Source organism: Salvelinus namaycush, unplaced genomic scaffold (assembly GCF_016432855.1).
Source record: "Salvelinus namaycush isolate Seneca unplaced genomic scaffold, SaNama_1.0 Scaffold1990, whole genome shotgun sequence".
Classification (NCBI taxonomy): Eukaryota; Metazoa; Chordata; class Actinopteri; order Salmoniformes; family Salmonidae; genus Salvelinus; species Salvelinus namaycush.
Window position 1 is genome coordinate 1 of NW_024058775.1, and position 27,280 is coordinate 27,280.

General features: G+C 42.0%; 1 protein-coding gene across 1 annotated transcript; it reads left to right on the forward strand.

Annotated features, from left to right (window-relative positions):
• Nucleotides 1-3,496: 3,496 nt before the first annotated feature.
• melk (maternal embryonic leucine zipper kinase) lies at nt 3,497-24,466 on the forward strand (the record flags this gene model as incomplete). The annotated part of the gene is made up of 9 exons (XM_038983895.1): nt 3,497-3,583; nt 5,375-5,509; nt 6,440-6,526; nt 7,870-8,167; nt 13,749-13,854; nt 16,127-16,289; nt 19,666-19,769; nt 21,073-21,160; nt 22,152-24,466. Coding segments are annotated over 9 exons (1,158 nt in total), but the record flags the coding sequence as incomplete, so codon positions are not given.
• Nucleotides 24,467-27,280: the final 2,814 nt, after the last annotated feature.

Below are 27,280 nucleotides of genomic sequence, written 5' to 3' on the forward strand. Positions count from 1 at the left end.
TAAATGCAGAAGACACATTTCAGTTGAATACATTCAGGTTATACAGCTTACTAAGTAACCCCGTTTTCACCCTAAACACACACACACACCTAAACACACACACACACCTAAACACACACACACACACCTAAACACACACACACACACCTAAACACACACACACACACCTAAACACACACACACACACACCTAAACACACACACACACACACCTAAACACACACACACACACCTAAACACACACACACACACCTAAACACACACACACACACCTAAACACACACACACACACCTAAACACACACACACACACCTAAACACACACACACACACCTAAACACACACACACACACCTAAACACACACACACACACCTAAACACACACACCTAAACACACACACACACACCTAAACACACACACACCTAAACACACACACACACACCTAAACACACACACACACACCTAAACACACACCTAAACACACACCTAAACACACACCTAAACACACACCTAAACACACACCTAAACACACACCTAAACACACACCTAAACACACACCTAAACACACACACACCTAAACACACACACACCTAAACACACACACACCTAAACACACACACACCTAAACACACACACACCTAAACACACACACACCTAACACACACACACCTAAACACACACACACACACACACACACCTAAACACACACACACACACACACCTAAACACACACACACACACACACACCTAAACACACACACACACACACACACACCTAAACACACACACACACACACACACACCTAAACACACACACACACACACACACACCTAAACACACACACACACACACACACCTAAACACACACACACACACACACCTAAACACACACACACACACACACCTAAACACACACACACACACCTAAACACACACACACACACCTAAACACACACACACACACCTAAACACACACACACACACCTAAACACACACACACACACACACCTAAACACACACACACACACCTAAACACACACACACACCTAAACACACACACACACACACACCTAAACACACACACACACACACACCTAAACACACACACACACACACACCTAAACACACACACACACACACACCTAAACACACACACACACACACACACACACCTAAACACACCTAAACACACACACCTAAACACACCTAAACACACACACCTAAACACACCTAAACACACACACCTAAACACACCTAAACACACACACCTAAACACACCTAAACACACACACCTAAACACACCTAAACACACACACCTAAACACACCTAAACACACACACCTAAACACACCTAAACACACACACACACACACACCTAAACACACACACCTAAACACACACACATTAGTGCTTTTTGAGGTTTCGGTTCGATTATAACACATTTTAAGAAAGTATCACGGTTTTCCATTTCGATTATTTATATATATTTATATTTTTTAACATTTAAATGTACTGTGTGTTGAATGCTGTAACACTGAATACAACAACTAATACAAGTCAAATCAAATCAAGTGTTATTTGTCACATACACATGGTTAGCAGATGTTAATGCGAGTGTAGCGAAATGCTTGTGCTTCTAGTTCCGACAATGCAGTAATAACCAACGAGTAATCTAACCTAACAATTCCACAACTACTACCTAATACACACAAGTGTAAAGGGATAAAGAATATGTACATAAAGATATATGAATGAGTGATGGTACAGAACGGCAAGTCCCATGATGCTAGTGACTGTCCAGTACTGCTGATCACGTATTAACCTAAAACTAAACTCACATTACTCTATTTTAATAACATATTTCTGTTGTTATATTGTCTATATTACATTTAGTTTTATTAAATTACTTGATTATTTTCATTCCAAAGTCGTCATTTTATTTCTATAAGAGCTGCTGTCTTGACTAAATCACTATTTTAGTATTTCTTCAAAGTAAATAAGACCTACTTTTATGACTAAATACCAACTAACAATCACTTAGATCCTGTGTTTTCAGGTAGAGATACCTCACGAAGGAAAACCTGATCTCTTGATCGCACGTTCGTCTCTCCGTGTCTGCCGCAGACCGGACAAGGAGGCGCGCAGTGGATTATGGTCATTGTAGTTAATTACCACGTTTTCTGCACTTTACACCATGTAGACTATTGGCCCGTTGGAAACTACAACTCCCTACTACATCACACAGTTCAGTCTGGATCTGATTTATCTCTAGAGAAACTACAACTCCCTACTACATCACACAGTTCAGTCTGGATCTGATTTATCTCTAGAGAAACTACAACTCCCTACTACATCACACAGTTCAGGCTGGACCGGATTTATCTCTAGAGAAACTACAACTCCCTACTACATCACACAGTTCAGACTGGATCTGATTTATCTCTAGAGAAACTACAACTCCCTACTACATCACACAGTTCAGGCTGGATCTGATTTATCTCTAGGAGCGAAACTACACATTGAGCTCAGAAAAAAACGGAATAAAATGGAATTCAAGTAATTGAACCCCCCAAAATAATTTGCGTTTATTATTTATTTTACTTATAAAAAAAATAAAAAAAGGTAAAATAACCAACATTTAATCACTCAGACAGTTCCTACATTAATCTGTGTATCTCTCTCTTTCTATATCGCTCCCTCTCCATCTCTCTCCCCCATCTCTCTCCCCCATCTCTCTCCCCCATCTCTCTCCCCCATCTCTCTCCATCTCGCCCCCATCTCGCCCCCATCTCGCCCCCATCTCACCCCCATCTCACCCCCATCTCACCCCCATCTCGCCCCCATCTCGCCCCCATCTCTCGCCCCCATCTCTCGCCCCCATCTCTCGCCCCCATCTCTCGCCCCCATCTCTCGCCCCCATCTCTCCCCCTCTCTCCCCCTCTCTCCCCCTCTCTCCCCCTCTCTCTCCCCCTCTCTCTCTCCATCTCTCTCTCCATCTCTCTCTCCATCTCTTCCCCTCGCTCTCTCTCCATCTCTTCCCCTCTCTCTCTCTCCATCTCTTCCCCTCTCTCTCTCTCCATCTCTTCCCCTCTCTCTCTCTCCATCTCTTCCCCTCTCTCTCTCTCCATCTCTTCCCCTCTCTCTCTCTCCATCTCTTCCCCCCTCTCTCTCCCCCTCTCTTCCCCCCTCTCTCTCTCCATCTCTCTCTCCATCTCTCTCTCCATCTCTCCATCTCTGTCCCCCCTCTCTCTCTCCATCTCTGTCCCCCCTCTCTGTCCCCCCTCTCTCTCTCCATCTCTCTCTCCATCTCTCTCTCCATCTCTCTCTCCATCTCTCTCTCCATCTCTCTCCATCTCTGTCCCCCCTCTCTCTCTCCATCTCTGTCCCCCTTCTCTCTCTCCATCTCTGTCCCCCCTCTCCCTCCATCTCTCTCCATCTCTGTCCCCCCTCTCTCTCTCTCTCTCCATCTCTCCCCCTCTCCTCTCTCTCCTCTCTAGTTGGGTTATATAGATGAGGACTGCATCACTGAGATGTCCGTCAACCTGAAGAAGTCCAGGCAGAGCACCCTACAGCTGGTCAATGAGGTGTGGGGTAGTATTTTATTCATCTGTAGCGGTAAGGGTCGCGGGTGTTTATCATCTGTGTGTGTGTGTTATTGACAGGTTTCACCAGTAGATGGCAGTATAACACAGCTGATTGAATTAATCCTGACAATTTATTTTATACATTAATTCATCAGACATCTGTGTGTAGATAAATATGTTTTCTATAGATAGATGGATATATCACACACACACACACACACACACACACACACACACACACGACAAGTCAAAAGTTTGGACACAACTACTCATTTTAAGAGCACATTTTTGTTCTATTTTCTACATTGTAGAATAATAGTGAAGACATCAAAACTATGAAATAACACATATGGAATCATGTAGTAACCAAAAAAAGTGTGATTTTTCAAAGGTGCCACCCTTTGCCTTGCCGACAGCTTTGCACAAATAAACTCAGCAAAAAAAAGTAAACGTCCTCTCACTGTCAACTGCGTTTATTTTCAGCAAACTTAACATGTGTAAATATTTGTATGAACATAACAAGATTCAACAACTGAGACATAAACTGAACAAGTTCCACAGACATGTGACGAACAGAAATGGAATAATGTGTCCCTGAACAAAGGTGGGGTCAAAATCAAAAGTAACAGTCAGTATCTGGTGTGGCCACCAGCTGCATTAAGTACTGCAGTGCATTTGCCCGTTCTTGCTGTGAGATGTTACCCCACTCTTCCACCAAGGCACCTGCAAGTTCCCGGACATTTCTGGGGGGAATGGCCCTAGCCCTCACCCTCCGATCCAACAGGTCCCAGACGTGCTCAATGGGATTGAGATCCGGGCTCTTCGCTGGCCATGGCAGAACACTGACATTCCTGTCTTGTAGGAAATCACGCACAGAACGAGGCTGTGATATGGCTGGTGGCATTGTCATGCTGGAGGGTCATGTCAGGATGAGCCTGCAGGAAGGGTACCACATGAGGGAGGAGGATGTCTTCCTTGTAACGCACAGCGTTGAGATTGCCTGCAATGACAACAAGCTCAGTCCGATGATGCTGTGACACACCGCCCCCAGACCATAACAGACCCTCCACCTCCAAATCGATCCCGCTCCAGAGTTCAGGCCTCGGTGTAACGCTCATTCCTTCGTGTTTTTCAGAGTCAGTAGAAAGGCCTCTTTAGTGTCCTAAGTTTTCATAACTGTGACCTTAATTGCCTACCCTCTGTAAGCTGTTAGTGTCTTAACGACCGTTCCACAGGTGGATGTTCATCAATTGTTTATGTTTCATTGAGCAAGCATGGGAAACTGTGTTAAAACCTTTTACAATGAAGATCTGTGAAGTTATTTGGATTTTTACGGATTATCTTTGAAAGACAGGGTCCTGAAAAAGGGACGTTTCTTTTTTTTGCTGAGTTTGTGGAGACACTGTGTGTGTGTGTGTGGTATTGACGTGTTTCACCAGTAGATGGCACTATAACACAGCTGATTGAATGAACCCTGACAATTTATTTTATACATTAATTCATCAGACATCTGAGACACAGTACCAGTCAAAAGTTTGGACACACCTACTCATTCAAGGGTTTTTCTTTATTTTTTACTATTTTCTACATTGTAGAATAATAGTGAAGACATTAAAACTATGAAATAAAACATGGAATCATGTAGTAACCAAAAAAAGTTTTTTATTTTTAATTTAAATGTTTTTCCAAAGTCGCCACCCTTTGCCTTGATGACAGCTTTGCACACTCTGTGTCTGTGTGTGTGTGTGTGTGTGTGTGTGTGTGTGTGTGTGTGTGTGTGTGTGTACACAGTGGAAGTACGACCAGATCACTGCCACCTACCTGTTGCTACTCTCTAAGAAACAGAGGGGGAAACCTGTCCGGATCAGGCCTCAACTTCCTGTCTGTGATGTCATATCCTGTTCACCTCAACACCTGGGAGTTCAGGTCAGAATCTACTGCTTCCTCTGTCCTTTTTCTCTCCCTGCTCTCTCTCTCTCTCTCTCTTTCCTCTCTCTCTTCCCTTTCTCTCTCTCTCTCTGTCTCTCTGTCTCTCTCTCTCTCTCTCTCTGTCTCTCTCTCATATGTACACCGAGTGGACAAAACATTAGGAACACCTGCTCTTTCCATGACAGACTGACCAGGTGAATCCAGGTGAAAGATATGATCCCTTATTGATGCCACCTGTTAAATCCACTTCAATCAGTGTAGATGAAGGGGAGGAGACAGGTTAAAGAAGGATTTTTAAGCCTTGAGACAATTGAGACATGGATTGTGTATGTGCCATTCAGAGGGTGAATGTGCAGAACACAATTTTGAAGTGGCTTTGAACGGTGTATGGTATATTGTGTATTTTTTTTAATTAATTTTTTACATTTTTCTTCCTCTTTGACAATAGATTATTTTGTTTAAATCGTTGACTAGAAAATCACATTTTGTAACAAAATGTGAGAACAGTTCAAGGGGATGCAGACAGACCTGTCAATGTTTTTAATTTGCTCTTTTTGATTTTGTTATACTCTTGTGAATTACTAGATTACTTGTATTTTTTCCATGTTTGTCTGTAATTTTTGTAATGACTTGGTGCTGCCTATCTTGGCCAGGACGCTCTTGAAAAAGAGATTTTAAATCTCAATGAGCCCTTCCTGGTTAAATAAAGGTTTAATACTAATAATAATAAAGACTTTCTGTAGTATATATCTACCTCTCTCTTTCTCCTTCTTCATCTCTAATCCTCCATCTCATTCTACCTCTCTCTCTTCCTCTCTCTCCTTCATCTCTCCTCTCTGCATCAGTCCAGTTTAAGAAGCTTCGTTGCCTTGAAAAGTGAGTCAACATATTTGTTCCTCTCTCTCGATCTCCCTCCTGTCTAAGAAGACTCGGCTCTTCGGTGATGATGATGATGCTGAGGACTGTTGCTATGATGATGACCTGCCCTGGGTTCCGCTCACACCCCAACAAGAGGTCAGGGGTCATCTCTCTGTCTCTCTCTCTCTCTCTCTCTCTCTCTCTCTCTGTCTCTCTCTGTCTCTCTCCTCTCTCTCTCTCTCTCTCTCTCTCTCTCTCTCTCTCTCTCTGTCTCTGTCTCTGTCTCTGTCTCTCTCTCTCTCTATCTCTCTGTCTCTGTCTCTGTCTCTGTCTCTGTCTCTGTCTCTGTCTCTGTCTCTGTCTCTGTCTCTGTCTCTGTCTCTGTGTCTCTCTGTCTCTCTGTCTCTCTGTCTCTCTATCTCTCTCTCTGTCTCTCTCTCTGTCTCTCTCTCTGTCTCTCTCTCTGTCTCTCTCTCTGTCTCTCTCTCTGTCTCTCTCTCTGTCTCTCTCTCTGTCTCTCTCTCTGTCTCTCTCTCTGTCTCTCTCTCTCTCTCTCTCTCTCTCTCTGTCTCTCTCTGTCTCTCTCTCTCTGTCTCTGTCTCTCTGTCTCTGTCTCTGTCTCTGTCTCTGTCTCTGTCTCTGTCTCTCTCTCTGTCTCTGTCTCTCTCTCTCTCTCTCTCTCTCTCTCTCTCTCTCTCTCTCTCTCTCTCTCTCTCTCTCTCTCTCTCTCTCTCTCTCTCTCTCTCTCTCTCTCTCTCTCTCTCTCTCTCTCTCTCTCTCTCTCTCTCTCTCTCTCTCTCTCTCTCTCTCTCTCTGTCTCTCTCTCTGTCTCTCTCTCTGTCTCTCTCTCTGTCTCTCTCTCTGTCTCTCTCTCTGTCTCTCTCTCTGTCTCTCTCTCTGTCTCTCTCTCTCTCTCTCTCTCTCTCTCTGTCTCTCTCTGTCTCTCTCTCTCTGTCTCTGTCTCTGTCTCTGTCTCTCTGTCTCTGTCTCTGTCTCTCTGTCTCTGTCTCTGTCTCTCTCTCTGTCTCTGTCTCTGTCTCTCTCTCTGTCTCTGTCTCTGTCTCTCTCTCTCTCTCTCTCTGTCTCTCTCTCTCTCTCTCTCTCTCTCTCTCTCTCTCTCTCTCTCTCTCTCTCTCTCTCTCTCTGTCTCTGTCTCTGTCTCTCTGTCTCTCTCTCTGTCTCTCTCTCTGTCTCTCTCTCTGTCTCTCTCTCTGTCTCTCTCTCTGTCTCTCTGTCTCTCTGTTCTCTCTCTCTCTCTGTTCTCTCTCTCTCTCTCTCTCTCTCTCTCTCTCTCTCTGTCTCTCTCTGTCTCTGTCTCTGTCTCTGTCTCTGTCTCTCTCTCTCTCTCTCTCTCTCTCTCTCTCTCTCTCTCTGTCTCTCTCTGTCTCTGTCTCTGTCTCTGTCTCTGTCTCTGTCTCTGTCTCTCTCTCTCTCTCTCTCTCTCTCTCTGTGTGTGTGTGTGACTTGTTATCAACATTCTTGTTTCTGTCTTCCTAAAGAGAGCGACCTGTCCGTCAGCTGAAAAGAGGCGGGATCAAACTAAACACGCCCCCACTCCGGAGAGGGAGCCAATCACACACCACCACCGTCGCCAGGAGAGGCGAGACCGATGCCAGGAACGGACCAATGAAAACAAAGAGAATGTTGCCGTGGCCAATAAGGATGCTGATATATTTGCTTTGCCCGCCCCCCGATCCCCAGTATCCAATAGGAAGGCAACTCGGCCCAATAAGAGGGTCTTGACGACACCAACCCATAATAACACCAAGGTTGGCAACAAGGTAGACACACCCCAAGGTAAGACCACACTACACACAGACACACTACACACACACACACACTACACACGCACACACACACACACACACACACACACACCCAGACACACTACACACACACACACACACACACACACACATACCCAGACACACTACACACACACACACTAGACACACACACACACACACACTACACAGACACACTACACACACACACACCTACACACCTACACACACACACCCAGACACACTACACACACACAGACACACTACACACACACACACACCTACACACACACACCCAGACACACTACACACACACACCCAGACACACACACACACACTACACACACACACACTACACACACACTAGACACACACAACACAGAAATACACACATCCTGATTCTTTTTGAGTTTGCTCTTGTTGGGATTTTCTCTCCAAATCACACTATTTCATATTTTTTTATAGAAAAACAACTGAATTGGATGTTTTAAGTCCACAACTGCTTAAACAACGTCAGAGCCCACTAGTTAGCAGACAGCCTTGTAATCCCAGTGTCCACCTCTCAATACGGTGTGTTTCTGTAGCTCACGGCCTTTTAATCCCAGCGATCACCTCTCAATACGGTGTGTTTCTGTAGCTCACAGCCTTTTAATCCCAGTGGTCACCTCTCAATACGGTGTGTTTCTGTAGCTCACAGCCTTGTAATCCCAGTGATCACCTCTCAATACGGTGTGTTTCTGTAGCTCACAGCCTTTTAATCCCAGCGATCACCTCTCAATACGGTGTGTTTCTGTAGCTCACAGCCTTTTAATCCCAGCGATCACCTCTCAATACGGTGTGTTTCTGTAGCTCACAGCCTTTTAATCCCAGCGATCACCTCTCAATACGGTGTGTTTCTGTAGCTCACAGCCTTTTAATCCCAGCGATCACCTCTCAATACGGTGTGTTTCTGTAGCTCACAGCCTTTTAATCCCAGTGGTCACCTCTCAATACGGTGTGTTTCTGTAGCTCACGGCCTTTTAATCCCAGTGTTCACCTCTCAATACGGTGTGTTTCTGTAGCTCACAGCCTTTTAATCCCAGTGATCACCTCTCAATACGGTGTGTTTCTGTAGCTCACAGCCTTTTAATCCCAGTGATCACCTCTCAATACGGTGTGTTTCTGTAGCTCACGGCCTTTTAATCCCAGTGTTCACCTCTCAATACGGAGTGTTTCTGTAGCTCACGGCCTTTTAATCCCAGTGATCACCTCTCAATACGGTGTGTTTCTGTAGCTCACAGCCTTTTAATCCCAGTGATCACCTCTCAATACGGTGTGTTTCTGTAGCTCACGGCCTTTTAATCCCAGTGATCACCTCTCAATACGGTGTGTTTCTGTAGCTCACGGCCTTTTAATCCCAGTGTTCACCTCTCAATACGGAGTGTTTCTGTAGCTCACGGCCTTTTAATCCCAGTGATCACCTCTCAATACGGTGTGTTTCTGTAGCTCACAGCCTTTTAATCCCAGAGTTTACTAAACAAATCCCCAGTGTATTGATTAAAGTAATCGTGATAATCTCTGCCAGGTAGACAGGGGCTACTTTGAAGGTAACGTGTAATTGGGAAGGTTTTTTGGGGGAAGACTTTTCATCAACCCCAAAGTGGTAGACGGGGGGCGCCGTACAAACAGACAAGGGGGGGGGTTCTCGTTTCCTCTTCTGAAAGATGCAGGAAATACGAATCGCTGATGCCTTCTGTTCATGTCTATTAATGATAAACTTGGGGGACATGAGTGAATACATGTTCGATACGTTGAGTTGATTCCCTACTACAGTTCAGTACGTTGAGTTGATTCCCTACTACAGTTCAGTACGTTGAGTTGATTCCCTACTACAGTCCAATACGTTGAGTTGATTCCCTACTACAGTCCGATACGTTGAGTTGATTCCCTACTACAGTCCAATACGTTGAGTTGATTCCCTACTACAGTTCGATACGTTGAGTTGATTCCCTACTACAGTTCAATACGTTGAGTTGATTCCCTACTACAGTCCAATACGTTGAGTTGATTCCCTACTACAGTTCGATACGTTGAGTTGATTCCCTACTACAGTCCAATACGTTGAGTTGATTCCCTACTACAGTTCGATACGTTGAGTTGATTCCCTACTACAGTTCGATACGTTGAGTTGATTCCCTACTACAGTCCGATACGTTGAGTTGATTCCCTACTACAGTTCAATACGTTGAGTTGATTCCCTACTACAGTTCGATACGTTGAGTTGATTCCCTACTACAGTTCAATACGTTGAGTTGATTCCCTACTACAGTTCAATACGTTGAGTTGATTCCCTACTACAGTCCAATACGTTGAGTTGATTCCCTACTACAGTCCAATACGTTGAGTTGATTCCCTACTACAGTCCAATACGTTGAGTTGATTCCCTACTACAGTCCAATACGTTGAGTTGATTCCCTACTACAGTCCAGTACGTTGAGTTGATTCCCTACTACAGTTCAGTATGTTGAGTTGATTCCCTACTACAGTTCGATACGTTGAGTTGATTCCCTACTACAGTTCGATACGTTGAGTTGATTCCCTACTACAGTTCGATACGTTGAGTTGATTCCCTACTACAGTTCGATACGTTGAGTTGATTCCCTACTACAGTTCGATACGTTGAGTTGATTCTCTACTACAGTCCAATACGTTGAGTTGATTCCCTACTACAGTCCAGTACGTTGAGTTGATTCCCTACTACAGTCCAGTACGTTGAGTTGATTCCCTACTACAGTTCAGTATGTTGAGTTGATTCCCTACTACAGTCCAGTACGTTGAGTTGATTCCCTACTACAGTTCGATACGTTGAGTTGATTCCCTACTACAGTTCGATACGTTGAGTTGATTCCCTACTACAGTTCGATACGTTGAGTTGATTCCCTACTACAGTTCGATACGTTGAGTTGATTCCCTACTACAGTTCGATACGTTGAGTTGATTCTCTACTACAGTCCAATACGTTTTGGAATATTGTTGAATTCCGTTTTATTGTCTGGATTCCGTGTGGGGTTTTAACGGGACATACTCGCCCCCCCCCGCCGCCACCACTCAGAATCAGAAGTGGCACATTTGCAAGTAAATTGTATTCTGCTAATAGTCATTTAGCAGCTTTGTGCCAAAGACTCATATTCATCTGATTTATCTCTCTGTGTGTGTGTGCGTCCGCGTCCGCCCGCCCGCACAAGTGTATGTGTAATTATGATCACTGTCGACCCGCAAAGGTGTTCCCCGTTTTTATAATAGCTAGCCTAATGCTAACTAGCGAGGCTAACGCCCTACCAGTTATTTGTGAATGAGTGGGATGCTAATGCTGTTAGCTGTTAGCCTTCTGCGTTTCAATGAGAGAGATGATGCTGATGGTTGGTTTATAATGTATCCTGTTCTCTCTCAGCCTTTCACTGGATCCTGGCTTTTACCTCTGACAAATAATACAGACTAGATATATATAGATAAACAGGCTAGATATATATAGATATACAGACTAGATATATATAGATATACAGACTAGATATATATAGATAAACAGACTAGATATATATAGATAAACAGACTAGATATATATAGATAAACAGGCTAGATATATATAGATATACAGACTAGATAGATATAGATATACAGATAAACAGACTAGATAGATATAGATAAACAGACTAGATATATAGATAAACAGACTAGATATATATAGATAAACAGACTAGATATATATAGATAAACAGACTAGATATATATAGATAAACAGACTAGATATATATAGATAAACAGACTAGATATATATAGATAAACAGACTAGATATATATATAGATAAACAGACTAGATAGATAGATATAGATATACAGACTAGATAGATAGATATAGATATACAGACTAGATAGATATAGATATACAGACTAGATAGATATAGATATATAGATGAACAGACTAGATAGATATAGATATATAGATAAACAGACTAGATAGATATAGATAAAACAGACTAGATAGATATAGATAAACAGACTAGATATATATAGATAAACATAGATAAACAGACTAGATATATATATAGATAAACAGACTAGATATATATATAGATAAACAGACTAGATAGATATATAGATAAACAGACTAGATAGATATAGATAAACAGACTAGATAGATATAGATAAACAGACTAGATAGATATAGATAAACAGACTAGATAGATATAGATAAACAGACTAGATAGATATATAGATATACAGACTAGATAGATATATAGATATACAGACTAGATAGATATATAGATATACAGACTAGATAGATATAGATAAACAGACTAGATAGATATATAGATAAACAGACTAGATATATATAGATAAACAGACTAGATATATATATAGATAAACAGACTAGATATATATATAGATAAACAGACTAGATATATATATAGATAAACAGACTAGATATATATATAGATAAACAGACTAGATATATATATAGATAAACAGACTAGATATATATAGATAAACAGACTAGATAGATATATAGATAAACAGACTAGATAGATATATAGATAAACAGACTAGATAGATATATAGATAAACAGACTAGATAGATATAGATAAACAGACTAGATAGATATAGATATACAGACTAGATATATAGATATACAGACTAGATATATAGATATACAGACTAGATATATAGATATACAGACTAGATAGATATATAGATAAACAGACTAGATATATATAGATAAACAGACTAGATAGATATATAGATAAACAGACTAGATAGATATATAGATAAACAGACTAGATAGATATATAGATAAACAGACTAGATATATATATAGATAAACAGACTAGATATATATATAGATAAACAGACTAGATATATATATAGATAAACAGACTAGATATATATATAGATAAACAGACTAGATAGATATATAGATAAACAGACTAGATAGATATATAGATAAACAGACTAGATAGATATATAGATAAACAGACTAGATAGATATAGATATACAGACTAGATAGATATAGATATACAGACTAGATATATATAGATATACAGACTAGATAGATATAGATATATAGATATACAGACTGTTTATCTATATATCTATATCTAGTCTGTTTATCTATATATCTATATCTAGTCTGTTTATCTATATCTATCTAGTCTGTTTATCTATATATCTATATCTATCTAGACTAGATACAGACTAGATACAGACTAGATATATATAGATAAACAGACTAGATATATATAGATAAACAGACTAGATATATATAGATATACAGACTAGATATATATAGATAAACAGACTAGATATATATAGAGTTTTTCACTAATAATATTGTCACACACACATTCTCTCTCTGTGTAATTTATAACCCACCTCTCCAGTCCTGCTACAGCTGACAGCTCTGTCCAGACTAACACACCGGGGACAGTGTGTGTGTGTGTGTGTCTGTCCCTGGGCGTGTACTGTGACAGGTGTTGCTGTCTCTTTCCCTGCTCTCTGTCCCATGTGGTGTGTACTGACATGTGTTACACACTTTTCCCGTGTGTGTGTGTGTCGCAGGAGGAGGCAGTACTTGTAAGGACCCGTCGAGGAAGAGACAGAGGGAGAGAGTGGAAAGAAAGGAGGAAGGAGAGCTGGAGATACTGTCCTTCAGCCCAGAGAGAAGGTATGATGGAGATACTGGACTTCAGCCCAGAGAGAAGGTATGATGGAGATACTGGCCTTCAGCCCAGAGAGAAGGTATGATGGAGATACTGTCCTTCAGCCCAGAGAGAAGGTATGATGGAGATACTGACCCTCAGCCCAGAGAGAAGGTATGATGGAGATACTGACCCTCAGCCCAGAGAGAAGGTATGATGGAGATACTGTCCTTCAGCCCAGAGAGAATGTATGATGGAGATACTGGCCTTCAGCCCAGAGAGAAGGTATGATGGAGATACTGACCTTCAGCCCAGAGAGAAGGTATGATGGAGATACTGACCTTCAGCCCAGAGAGAAGGTATGATGGAGATACTGGCCTTCAGCCCAGAGAGAAGGTATGATGGAGATACTGACCTTCAGCCCAGAGAGAAGGTATGATGGAGATACTGGCCTTCAGCCCAGAGAGAAGGTATAATGGAGATACTGGCCTTCAGCCCAGAGAGAAGGTATGATGTAGATACTGACCTTCAGCCCAGAGAGAATGTATGATGGAGATACTGGCCTTCAGCCCAGAGAGAAGGTATGATGGAGATACTGGCCTTCAGCCCAGAGAGAAGGTATGATGGAGATACTGACCTTCAGCCCAGAGAGAAGGTATGATGGAGATACTGGCCTTCAGCCCAGAGAGAAGGTATGATGGAGATACTGGCCTTCAGCCCAGAGAGAAGATATGAAGGAGATACTGGCCTTCAGCCCAGAGAGAAGATATGATGGAGATACTGTCCTTCAGCCCAGAGAGAAGGTATGATGGAGATACTGGCCTTCAACCCAGAGAGAAGGTATGATGGAGATACTGACCTTCAGCCCAGAGAGAAGGTATGATGGAGATACTGACCTTCAGCCCAGAGAGAAGGTATGATGGAGATACTGGCCTTCAGCCCAGAGAGAAGGTATGATGGAGATACTGACCTTCAGCCCAGAGAGAAGGTATGATGGAGATACTGGCCTTCAGCCCAGAGAGAAGGTATAATGGAGATACTGGCCTTCAGCCCAGAGAGAAGGTATGATGTAGATACTGACCTTCAGCCCAGAGAGAATGTATGATGGAGATACTGGCCTTCAGCCCAGAGAGAAGGTATGATGGAGATACTGGCCTTCAGCCCAAAGAGAAGGTATGATGGAGATACTGACCTTCAGCCCAGAGAGAAGGTATGATGGAGATACTGGCCTTCAGCCCAGAGAGAAGGTATGATGGAGATACTGGCCTTCAGCCCAGAGAGAAGATATGAAGGAGATACTGGCCTTCAGCCCAGAGAGAAGATATGATGGAGATACTGTCCTTCAGCCCAGAGAGAAGGTATGATGGAGATACTGACCTTCAGCCCAGAGAGAAGGTATGATGGAGATACTGACCTTCAGCCCAGAGAGAAGGTATGATGGAGATACTGGCCTTTAGCCCAGAGAGAAGGTATGATGGAGATACTGGCCTTCAGCCCAGAGAGAAGGTATGATGGAGATACTGGCCTTCAGCCCAGAGAGAAGGTATGATGGAGATACTGGCCTTCAGCCCAGAGAGAAGGTATGATGGAGATACTGGCCTTCAGCCCAGAGAGAAGGTATGATGGAGATACTGACCTTCAGCCCAGAGAGAAGGTATGATGTAGATACTGGCCTTCAGCCCAGAGAGAAGGTATGATGGAGATACTGGACTTCAGCCCAGAGAGAAGGTATGATGGAGATACTGGCCTTCAACCCAGAGAGAAGGTATGATGGAGATACTGACCTTCAGCCCAGAGAGAAGGTATGATGGAGATACTGGCCTTCAGCCCAGAGAGAAGGTATGGAGATACTGGCCTTCAGCCCAGAGAGAAGGTATGATGGAGATACTGGCCTTCAACCCAGAGAGAAGGTATGGAGATACTGAGGGTAGGGTTTGGCTGGGGGAGGGGGGGAGGGTTTGGCTGGGGGGGTTCTTGGCTCGTCGTGTTCTAGCGACTCCTTGTGGCGGGCCGGGCGCCTGCAAGCTGACTACGGTTGTCAGTTGGACAGGTGTTTCCTCCCACACGTCGGTGAGGATGTCTTCCCGGGTTAACTGAGCAGTGTGTTAAGAAGCAGAGCGGCTTGACAGGTCATGTTTCGGTGTCCGCGTGACTCTCGACCTGTCCCGTGTCCGTTGGGGAGTTTCAGCGATGAGGCAAGATCGTAACATCCGATTGGATATCAGGAAATAGGGGAGAAAAAATATGAAAAAGAACCACTGGTCTTGAGATCATTGTCCTCCTCCGTCCGTCTCTTAGGTCCCGGTCGTTAGACCTGGCGGGGGCGTCTCGGGGTGACAGCAGCCAGAAGAAAAGGGGGGTTAAGGTATTCGGCAGTCTGGAGAGAGGGCTGGATAAAGTCATCACCCTGCTTACACCCAGCAAGAGACGAGGGCTACGGGACGGACCACGCAGGATCAAGGTACATATATATAGACACCCCCCTACAGGATCAATGTACTTATATATAGACACCCCCCTACAGGATCAATGTACTTATATATAGACACCCCCCTACAGGATCAAGGTACATATATATAGACACCCCCCTACAGGATCAAGGTACTTATATATATAGACACCCCCTACAGGATCAGTACTATATAGACACCCCCTACAGGATCAAGGTACATATATATAGACACCCCCCTACAGGATCAAGGTACTTATATATAGACACCCCCCTACAGGATCAAGGTACATATATATAGACACCCCCTACAGGATCAATGTACATATATATAGACACCCCCTTACAGGATCAAGGTACTTATATATATAGACACCCCCCTACAGGATCAAGGTACATATATATAGACACCCCCCTACAGGATCAAGGTACATATATATAGACACCCCCCTACAGGATCAATGTACTTATATATATAGACACCCCCTTACAGGATCAAGGTACTTATATATAGACACCCCCCTACAGGATCAAGGTACTTATATATATAGACACCCCCCTACAGGATCAAGGTACATATATATAGACACCCCCCTACAGGATCAAGGTACTTATATATATAGACACCCCCCTACAGGATCAAGGTACATATATATAGACACCCCCTTACAGGATCAAGGTACTTATATATATAGACACCCCCCTACAGGATCAAGGTACATATATATATATATAGACACCCCCCCTACAGGATCAATGTACATATATATAGACACCCCCCTACAGGATCAAGGTACTTATATATATAGACACCCCCCTACAGGATCAAGGTACATATATATAGACACCCCCCTACAGGATCAAGGTACATATATAGACACCCCCCTACAGGATCAAGGTACTTATATATAGACACCCCCCTACAGGATCAAGGTACATATATATAGACACCCCCCTACAGGATCAATGTACATATATATAGACACCCCCCTACAGGATCAAGGTACATATATATAGACACCCCCCTACAGGATCAAGGCACATATATAGACACCCCCCTACAGGATCAATGTACATATATATAGACACCCCCCTACAGGATCAAGGTACATATATAGACACCCCCCTACAGGATCAAGGTACATATATATAGACACCCCCCTACAGGATCAAGGTACATATATATAGACACCCACCCTACAGGATCAAGGTACATATATATAGACACCCCCCCTACAGGATCAAGGTACATATATATAGACACCCCCCCTACAGGATCAAGGTACATATATATAGACACCCCCCTACAGGATCAAGGTACATATATATAGACACCCCCCTACAGGATCAAGGTACTTATATATATAGACACCCCCCTACAGGATCAAGGTACATATATATAGACACCCCCCTACAGGATCAAGGTACTTATATATATAGACACCCCCCCTACAGGATCAAGGTACTTATATATATAGACACCCCTTACAGGATCAATGTACTTATATATATAGACACCCCCTACAGGATCAAAGTACTTATATATATAGACACCCCCCTACAGGATCAATGTACTTATATATATATAGACACCCCCTACAGGATCAATGTACTTATATATATAGACACCCCCCTACAGGATCAAGGTACTTATATATAGACACCCCCCTACAGGATCAAGGTACATATATAGACACCCCCCTACAGGATCAAGGTACATATATATAGACACCCCCCTACAGGATCAAGGTACTTATATATATAGACACCCCCCTACAGGATCAAGGTACATATATATAGACACCCCCCTACAGGATCAAGGTACATATATATAGACACCCACCTACAGGATCAAGGTACATATATATAGACACCCCCCTACAGGATCAAGGTACTTATATATAGACACCCCCTTACAGGATCAAGGTACTTATATATAGACACCCACCTACAGGATCAAGGTACTTATATATATAGACACCCCCCTACAGGATCAAGGTACATATATATATATAGACACCCCCTACAGGATCAAGGTACTTATATATATATAGACACCCCCCTACAGGATCAAGGTACATATATATATATATAGACACCCCCTACAGGATCAAGGTACTTACATATATATAGACACCCCCCTACAGGATCAAGGTACATATATATATAGACACCCCCTACAGGATCAAGGTACTTACATATATATAGACACCCCCCTACAGGATCAAGGTACTTACATATAGACACCCCCCTACAGGATCAAAGTACATATATATAGACACCCCCCTACAGGATCAAGGTACATATATATAGACACCCCCCTACAGGATCAAGGTACTTATATATATAGACACCCCCCTACAGGATCAAGGTACATATATATAGACACCCCCCTACAGGATCAAGGTACTTATATATATAGACACCCCCCTACAGGATCAAGGTACTTATATATAGACACCCCCCTACAGGATCAAGGTACTTATATATATAGACACCCCCCTACAGGATCAAGGTACTTATATATAGACACCCCCCTACAGGATCAAGGTACATATATATATAGACACCCCCTACAGGATCAAGGTACTTATATATATATAGACACCCCCCTACAGGATCAAGGTACATATATATAGACACCCCCCTACAGGATCAAGGTACTTACATATAGACACCCCCCTACAGGATCAAAGTACATATATATAGACACCCCCCTACAGGATCAAAGTACATATATATAGACACCCCCCTACAGGATCAAGGTACATATATATAGACACCCCCCAACAGGATCAAGGTACATATATATATATATATATATAGACACCCCCCTACAGGATCAAGGTACTTATATATAGACACCCCCCTACAGGATCAAGGTACATATATATATATATAGACACCCCCCCTACAGGATCAAGGTGCATATATAGACACCCCCCTACAGGATCAAGGTACATATATATAGACACCCCCCTACAGGATCAAGGTACAATCACTGTCTTACATAAACTCAAACTGACTCTCTCTGTCTCTCTCTCTCTGTCTCTCCTCTGTCTCTCTGTCTCTCTCTCTCTGTCTCTCTCTCTCTGTCTCTCTGTCTCTCCTCTGTCTCTCTCTCTCTCTCTGTCTCTCTTCTCTGTCTGTCTCTCTCTGTCTCTCTCTCTCTGTCTCTTCTCTGTCTCTCTCTGTCTCTCTGTCTCTCTGTCTCTCCCCCCTCTCTCTCTTTCTCTCTGTCTCTTCTCTGTCTCTGTCTCTCTCTCTCTCTGTCTCTCTGTCTCTGTCTCTCTGTCTCTCTCTCTCTGTCTGTCTCTCTGTCTCTCTCTCTGTCTCTCTCTCTGTCTCTCTCTCTGTCTCTCTGTCTCTCTCCCCCCTCTCTCTCCAGGCCCAGTATAATGTAACATTGACCAGTCAGACCAACCCGGACCAGGTGTTGAACCAGATCCTCTCCATTCTACCGGAGAAACACGTCGACTTCGCACAGAAAGGGTGAGCACACCTTTAGTCACTGATTTAAATCTGAGACAGTTGGAAAAGAGTGTCAGCCAGGCCCCTCCCTCAGAAAGCCAGGCCCCTCCCTCATTATGTAACGTTTATTTAACTAGGCAAGTCGGTTAAGAACAAATTCTTATTTACAACGACGGCCACCACCGGATGACGCTGGGCCAATTGTGCACCGCTTTATGGGACTCCCAATCACGGCCGGTTGTGATACAGCCTGGAATCGAACCAGGGTTTGTAGTGACGCCTCTTGCACTGAGATGCAGTGCCTTAGACCACTGCGCCACTCGGAAGTCAATATTCCCTCCTCCTTTTCTTTTCTTCCCAGTCTCTCCGTCTTTCTCTCCCTCAGCTGTTCTTCCCAGTCTCTCCGTCTTTCTCCCTCAGCTTTTCTTCTGTCTCTCCGTCTTTCTCCCTCAGCTTTTCTTCTGTCTCTCCGTCTTTCTCTCCCTCAGCTTTTCTTCCCAGTCTCTCCGTCTTTCTCTCCCTCAGCTGTTCTTCTCAGTCTCTCCGTCTTTCTCTCCCTCAGCTGTTCTTCTCAGTCTCTCCGTCTTTCTCTCTCTCAGCTGTTCTTCTCAGTCTCTCCGTCTTTCTCTCCCTCAGCTTTTCTTCCCAGTCTCTCCGTCTTTCTCTCCCTCAGCTTTTCTTCCCAGTCTCTCCGTCTTTCTCTCCCTCAGCTTTTCTTCCCAGTCTCTCCGTCTTTCTCTCCCTCCGCTTTTCTTCTCAGTCTCTCCGTCTTTCTCTCTCTCAGCTATTCTTCCCAGTCTCTCCGTCTTTCTCTCCGTCTTTCTCCCTCAGCTTTTCTCTTCTTTACCTGAATATTGTTTATCAGAATCCCCTTTATTCAACAAGAGCATTTACATGTAAAAGGAATTGAAGTGAAGTGGTGCTGACAATATAGACGGAATAATGTTCCCTTTAAACAGAATACAGATAGAGGGATGTTCCCTTTAAACAGAATACAATACACAGAATATAGACAGTAGAATGTTCCCTTTAAACAGAATACAGACAGTAGGAAATTCCCGTTAAACAGAATACAATACACAGAATATAGACGAAATAATGTTCCCTTTAAACAGAATACAGATAGAGGGATGTTCCCTTTAAACAGAATACAATACACAGAATATAGACAGTAGAATGTTCCCTTTAAACAGAATACAGACAGTAGGAAATTCCCTTTAAACAGAATACAATACACAGAATATAGACGGAATAATGTTCCCTTTAAACAGAATACAGACGGTAGGATGTTCCCGTTAAACAGACTGTCCTCTCCTCTCCTCAGCTATACTCTGAAGTGTCGTACCCAGGGGGACTTTGGGAAGGTGACCATGGCGTTTGAGCTGGAGGTGTGTCTACTGCACAGACCTGAGGTACATATTGATTTCTACTGATCACGTTATTGATGGTTAGTGTTGGTTATTGACCAGCCTCTTGCTGCCACAGTGGACCACTTTATTGATTATTAATGTGTGTTGTAGGAGGTGGAGTGAGGAGATGCAGGGATCACGTTATTGATTACTAACACCAGCAGGGATCACGTTATTGATTACTAACACCAGCAGGGATCACGTTATTGATTACTAACACCAGCAGGGATCACGTTATTGATTACTAACACCAGCAGGGATCACGTTATTGATTACTAACACCAGCAGAGATCACGTTATTGATTACTAACACCCAGCAGAGATCACGTTATTGATTACTAACACCCAGCAGGGATCACGTTATTGATAACTAACTTCCAGCAGGGATCATGTTATTGATAACTAACTTCCAGCAGGGATCATGTTATTGATAACTAACTTCCAGCAGGGATCACGTTATTGATAACTAACTTCCAGCAGGGATCACGTTATTGATAACTAACTTCCAGCAGGGATCACGTTATTGATTACTAACACTCAGCAGGGATCACGTTATTGATTACTAACACCCAGCAGGGATCACGTTATTGATAATTAACTTCCAGCACGGATCACGTTATTGATAACTAACTTCCAGCACGGATCACGTTATTGATAACTAACTTCCAGCAGGGATCACGTTATTGATAACGTTATTGATTACTAACACTCAGCAGGGATCACGTTATTGATAATTAACTTCCAGCAGGGATCACGTTATTGATTACTAACACTCAGCAGGGATCACGTTATTGATAACTAACTTCCAGCAGGGATCACGTTATTGATAATTAACTTCCAGCAGGGATCACGTTATTGATAATTAACTTCCAGCAGGGATCACGTTATTGATAACTAACTTCCAGCAGGGATCACGTTATTGATAACTAACACCCAGCAGGGATCATGTTATTGATTATTGATATTGATGGATGATTGATGCTGTGTGTTGTAGGTGGTGTGTGTGAGGAGACAGAGGCTGAAGGGAGACTCCTGGGTCTACAAACACCTGGTGGAGGACATCCTCTCTACGTCCAGCATCTAGACGTCACTACTTCCTGTCCGTGATGTCACATCCTGTCCACGTCCAGCACCTAAAGCCGGTGTCTTAACTAATTCCATGTAGGGCAGAGGGTCTGCAGGTTCATGCTTCACTTGTACTTAATTGATGAATTAAGGTCACTGATTAGTTAGGATCCCCCCTCACCTGGTTGTCTAGGACCTCCCCTCACCTGGTTGTCTAGGACCTCCCCTCACCTGGTTGTCTAGGACCTCCCCTCACCTGGTTGTCATGGACCTCACCTGGTTGTCTAGGACCTCCCCTCACCTGGTTGTCATGGACTTTCATACTGACACATATCAAACAGCAGATGACTGCCCTCCGTGGAATGAGTTGGACACCTTCTGATCTATTGCCTGTCTACAGAAGCACAGATCTAGGACCAGTCTCCATTTCCTTACCCTTAACTAGTGTAGTATAACTAGTCAGATCTAGGACCAGTCTCCATTTCCTCACCCTTAACTAGTATAACTAGTCAGATCTAGGACCAGTCTCCATTTCCTCAACCTTAACTAGTGTAGTATAACTAGTCAGATCTAGGACCAGTCTCCATTTCCTCACCCTTAACTAGTGTAGTATAACTAGTCAGATCTAGGACCAGTCTCCATTTCCTCACCCTTAACTAGTGTAGTATAACTAGTCAGATCTAGGACCAGTCTCCATTTCCTCAACCTTAACTAGTGTAGTATAACTAGTAGGGGAATCTACATGAAAACTGACCTGAGATCAGTGTCACGTTTTATAAGATGACCACTTCCTCTTTTTTACAGGTGACATTCCTTTCCTCCTTAAACATGTTTCCCTTTAAGTGTGTCGCGTTTTATTTCCTCACCCCCCCCCCCCCCCCCCCCCCCACTGTAGCAGGAAGGAGTTTTGAGGTGTTACGGTATCATAGAGCCTTTTAGCATCGCGGAATAACAGTTTACTGAAAGAATTAATACTTTACAGAGTAACAGTTTACTGAAAGAATTAATACTTTACAGAATAACAGTTTACTGAAAGAATTAATACTTTACAGAATAACAGTTTACTGAAAGAATTAATACTTTACAGAATAACAGTTTACTGAAAGAATTAATACTTTACAGAATAACAGTTTACTGAAAGAATGAATACTTTACAGAATAACAGTTTACTGAAAGAATGAATACTTTACAGAATAACAGTTTACTGAAAGAATTAATACTTTACAGATTAACAGTTTACTGAAAGAATTAATACTTTACAGAATAACAGTTTACTGAAAGAATTAATACTTTACAGATTAACAGTTTACTGAAAGAATTAATACTTTACAGATTAACAGTTTACTGAAAACAGTTTACTGTAAGCATTAATACTTTACAGAATAACAGTTTACTGAAAGCATTAATACTTTACAGAATAACAGTTTACTGAAAGCATTAATACTTTACAGAATAACAGTTTACTGAAAGAATTGATTCTTTACAGAATAACAGTTTACTGAAAGAATTGATTCTTTACAGAATAACAGTTTACTGAAAGAATTGATTCTTTACAGAATAACAGTTTACTGAAAGAATTGATTCTTTACAGAATAACAGTTTACTGAAAGAACAGTTTAATACTTTACAGAATAACAGTTTACTGAAAGAATTAATACTTTACAGAATAACAGTTTACTGAAAGAATTAATACTTTACAGAATAACAGTTTACTGAAAGAATTAATACTTTACAGAATAACAGTTTACTGAAAGAATTAATACTTTACAGAATAACTGTTTACTGAAAGAATTAATACTTTACAGAATAACTGTTTACTGAAAGAATTAATACTTTACAGAATAACAGTTTACTGAAAGAATTAATACTTTACAGAATAACAGTTTACTGAAAGAATTGATTCTTTACAGAATAACAGTTTACTGAAAGAATTGATTCTTTACAGAATAACAGTTTACTGAAAGAATTGATTCTTTACAGAATAACAGTTTACTGAAAGAATTGATTCTTTACAGAATAATAGTTCACTGAAAGAATTAATAAAACTGTGTTTGTACATATACCAGTAATAGGATTCCCAATTTACTTGTTTCTCTATCATGTATTTTACTTTTGTAGGAGAAATGTTGTTTTAACTATAGTATGTTTTACTGGTTTTCTGATTTTCTGTCGTTACGTCTTTCTGTCTGTAAGATGATTTATGTTAATATTGTAAAGGATCAAAATAAATGGAGTTTGTAGAGAGTTTGTGTTCATGTTGACTGTTTCTGGAGAGAGAACCACTGTATAAATATTACACTAGATGGGACTCACTGTGTAGAAATATTACACTAGATGGGACTCGCTGTGTAAAACATATTAAACTAGATGGGACTCACTGTGTAAAACATATTACACTACATGGGACTCACTGTGTAGAAATATATTACACTAGATGGGACTCACTGTGTAAAACATATTAAACGAGATGGGACTCAGTGTGTAGAAATATATTACACTAGATGGGACTCACTGTGTAGAAATATATTACACTAGATGGGACTCAGTGTGTAGAAATATATTACACTAGATGGGACTCACTGTGTAGAAATATATTACACTAGATGGGACTCACTGTGTAGAAATATTACACTAGATGGGACTCACTGTGTAGAAATATTACACTAGATGGGACTCACTGTGTAGAAATATTACACTAGATGGGGCTCACTGTGTAGAAATATATTACACTAGATGGGACTCACTGTGTAGAAATATATTACACTAGATGGGACTCACTGTGTAGAAATATTACACTAGATGGGACTCACTGTGTAGAAATATTACACTAGATGGGACTCGCTGTGTAAAACATATTAAACTAGATGGGACTCACTGTGTAAAACATATTACACTACATGGGACTCACTGTGTAGAAATATATTACACTAGATGGGACTCACTGTGTAAAACATATTAAACGAGATGGGACTCAGTGTGTAGAAATATATTACACTAGATGGGACTCAGTGTGTAGAAATATATTACAACTAGATGGGACTCACTGTGTAGAAATATATTACACTAGATGGGACTCAGTGTGTAGAAATATATTACACTAGATGGGACTCACTGTGTAGAAATATATTACACTAGATGGGACTCACTGTGTAGAAATATATTACACTAGATGGGACTCAGTGTGTAGAAATATATTACACTAGATGGGACTCACTGTGTAGAAATATATCACACTAGATGGGAGTCACTGTGTAGAAATATATTACACTAGATGGGACTCACTGTGTAGAAATATATTACACTAGATGGGACTCACTGTGTAGAAATATATTACACTAGATGGGACTCACTGTGTAGAAATATATTACACTAGATGGGACTCACTGTGTAGAAATATATTACACTAGATGGGACTCAGTGTGTAGAAATATATTACACTAGATGGGACTCAGTGTGTAGAAATATATTACACTAGATGGGACTCACTGTGTAAAAATATATTACACTAGATGGGACTCACTGTGTAGAAATATATTACACTAGATGGGACTCACTGTGTAGAAATATTACACTAGATGGGACTCACTGTGTAGAAATATTACACTAGATGGGACTCACTGTGTGGAAATATTACACTAGATGGGACTCACTGTGTAGAAATATTACCCTAGATGGGACACACTGTGTAGAAATATTACACTAGATGGGACTCACTGTGTAGAAATATTACACTAGATGGGACTCACTGTGTAGAAACATATTAAACTAGATGGGACTCAGTGTGCTCATGTTGACATTCTAGGTTAAATACAGGTTTAATAACAGTTAAAAACAAATAACACATCATGAATATTAACTTAACTATAGCCCAAAATCTCTATAATGAGGATGGCTATAGTGTAATGTATTCACGAGGAACCTAAAGGCTGTATAATGAGGATGGTTATAGTGTAATGTATTCACTAGGAACCTAAAGGCTCTATAATGAGGATGGCTATAGTGTAATGTATTCACTAGGAACCTAAAGGCTCTATAATGAGGATGGTTATAGTGTAATGTATTCACTAGGAACCTAAAGGCTGTATAATGAGGATGGTTATAGTGTAATGTATTCACTAGGAACCTAAAGGCTGTATAATGAGGATGGCTATAGTGTAATGTATTCACTAGGAACCTAAAGGCTCTATAATGAAGATGGCTATAGTGTAATGTATTCACTAGGAACCTAAAGGCTGTTTAATGAGGATAGTTATAGTCTATAAAGGAGACCAGAGGTGTATTCACTAGGAACCTAAAGGCTGTATAATGAGGATGGTTATATTCCATAAAGGAGACCAGAGGTGTATTCACTAGGAACCTAAAGGCTCTATAATGAGGATGGTTATATTCCATAAAGGAGACCAGAGGTGTATTCACTAGGAACCTAAAGGCTGTATAATGAGGATAGTTATAGTCTATAAAGGAGACCAGAGGTGTATTCACTAGGAACCCAAAGGGGAGGGAACTTCCTGAATTTGTCCCAATAGAAACTCTTGTTTTTGTTGCAAAACGTTTTTTTTCCCCCCGTTGTGAAATGTTTTTCTACGGTGTGCTCTAATGAACACATCTCAGTTGTTAGTACTGGGATCTCCTTGGTCTCACAGCAGGGGGTGAGGAGGGGGGGGGGGGGGGGGGGGGAGGGGGAGAACCTTAATGGAAGGGGGAGATGGTCATTTAGGGTGGGGTGGTGACTGCCCCCTCCCTCCCCAGCTGTGATAATGACTCCCGCTGGTTGGGGGGGGGGGGGTAGAGGTGTGTGTGTGTGTGTGTGTGTGTGTGTGTGTGTGTGTGTGTGTGTGTAGTGTGTGTGTGTAGTGTGTGCGTGCACGCTCCAGGGGCAGGGGGCACCAGCAGGAACAGACGCTACCTGTCACCTGCCTAAACATAAGAGATGATTCTCCACTCTCCTCTCTCTCTCTCTCTCACCCTCTCTCTCTCTCTCTCTGTCTCTCTCTCACCCTCTCTCTCTCTCTCTCCCCCCCTCTCTCTCTCTCTCTGTCTCTCTCTCCCTCTCTCTCA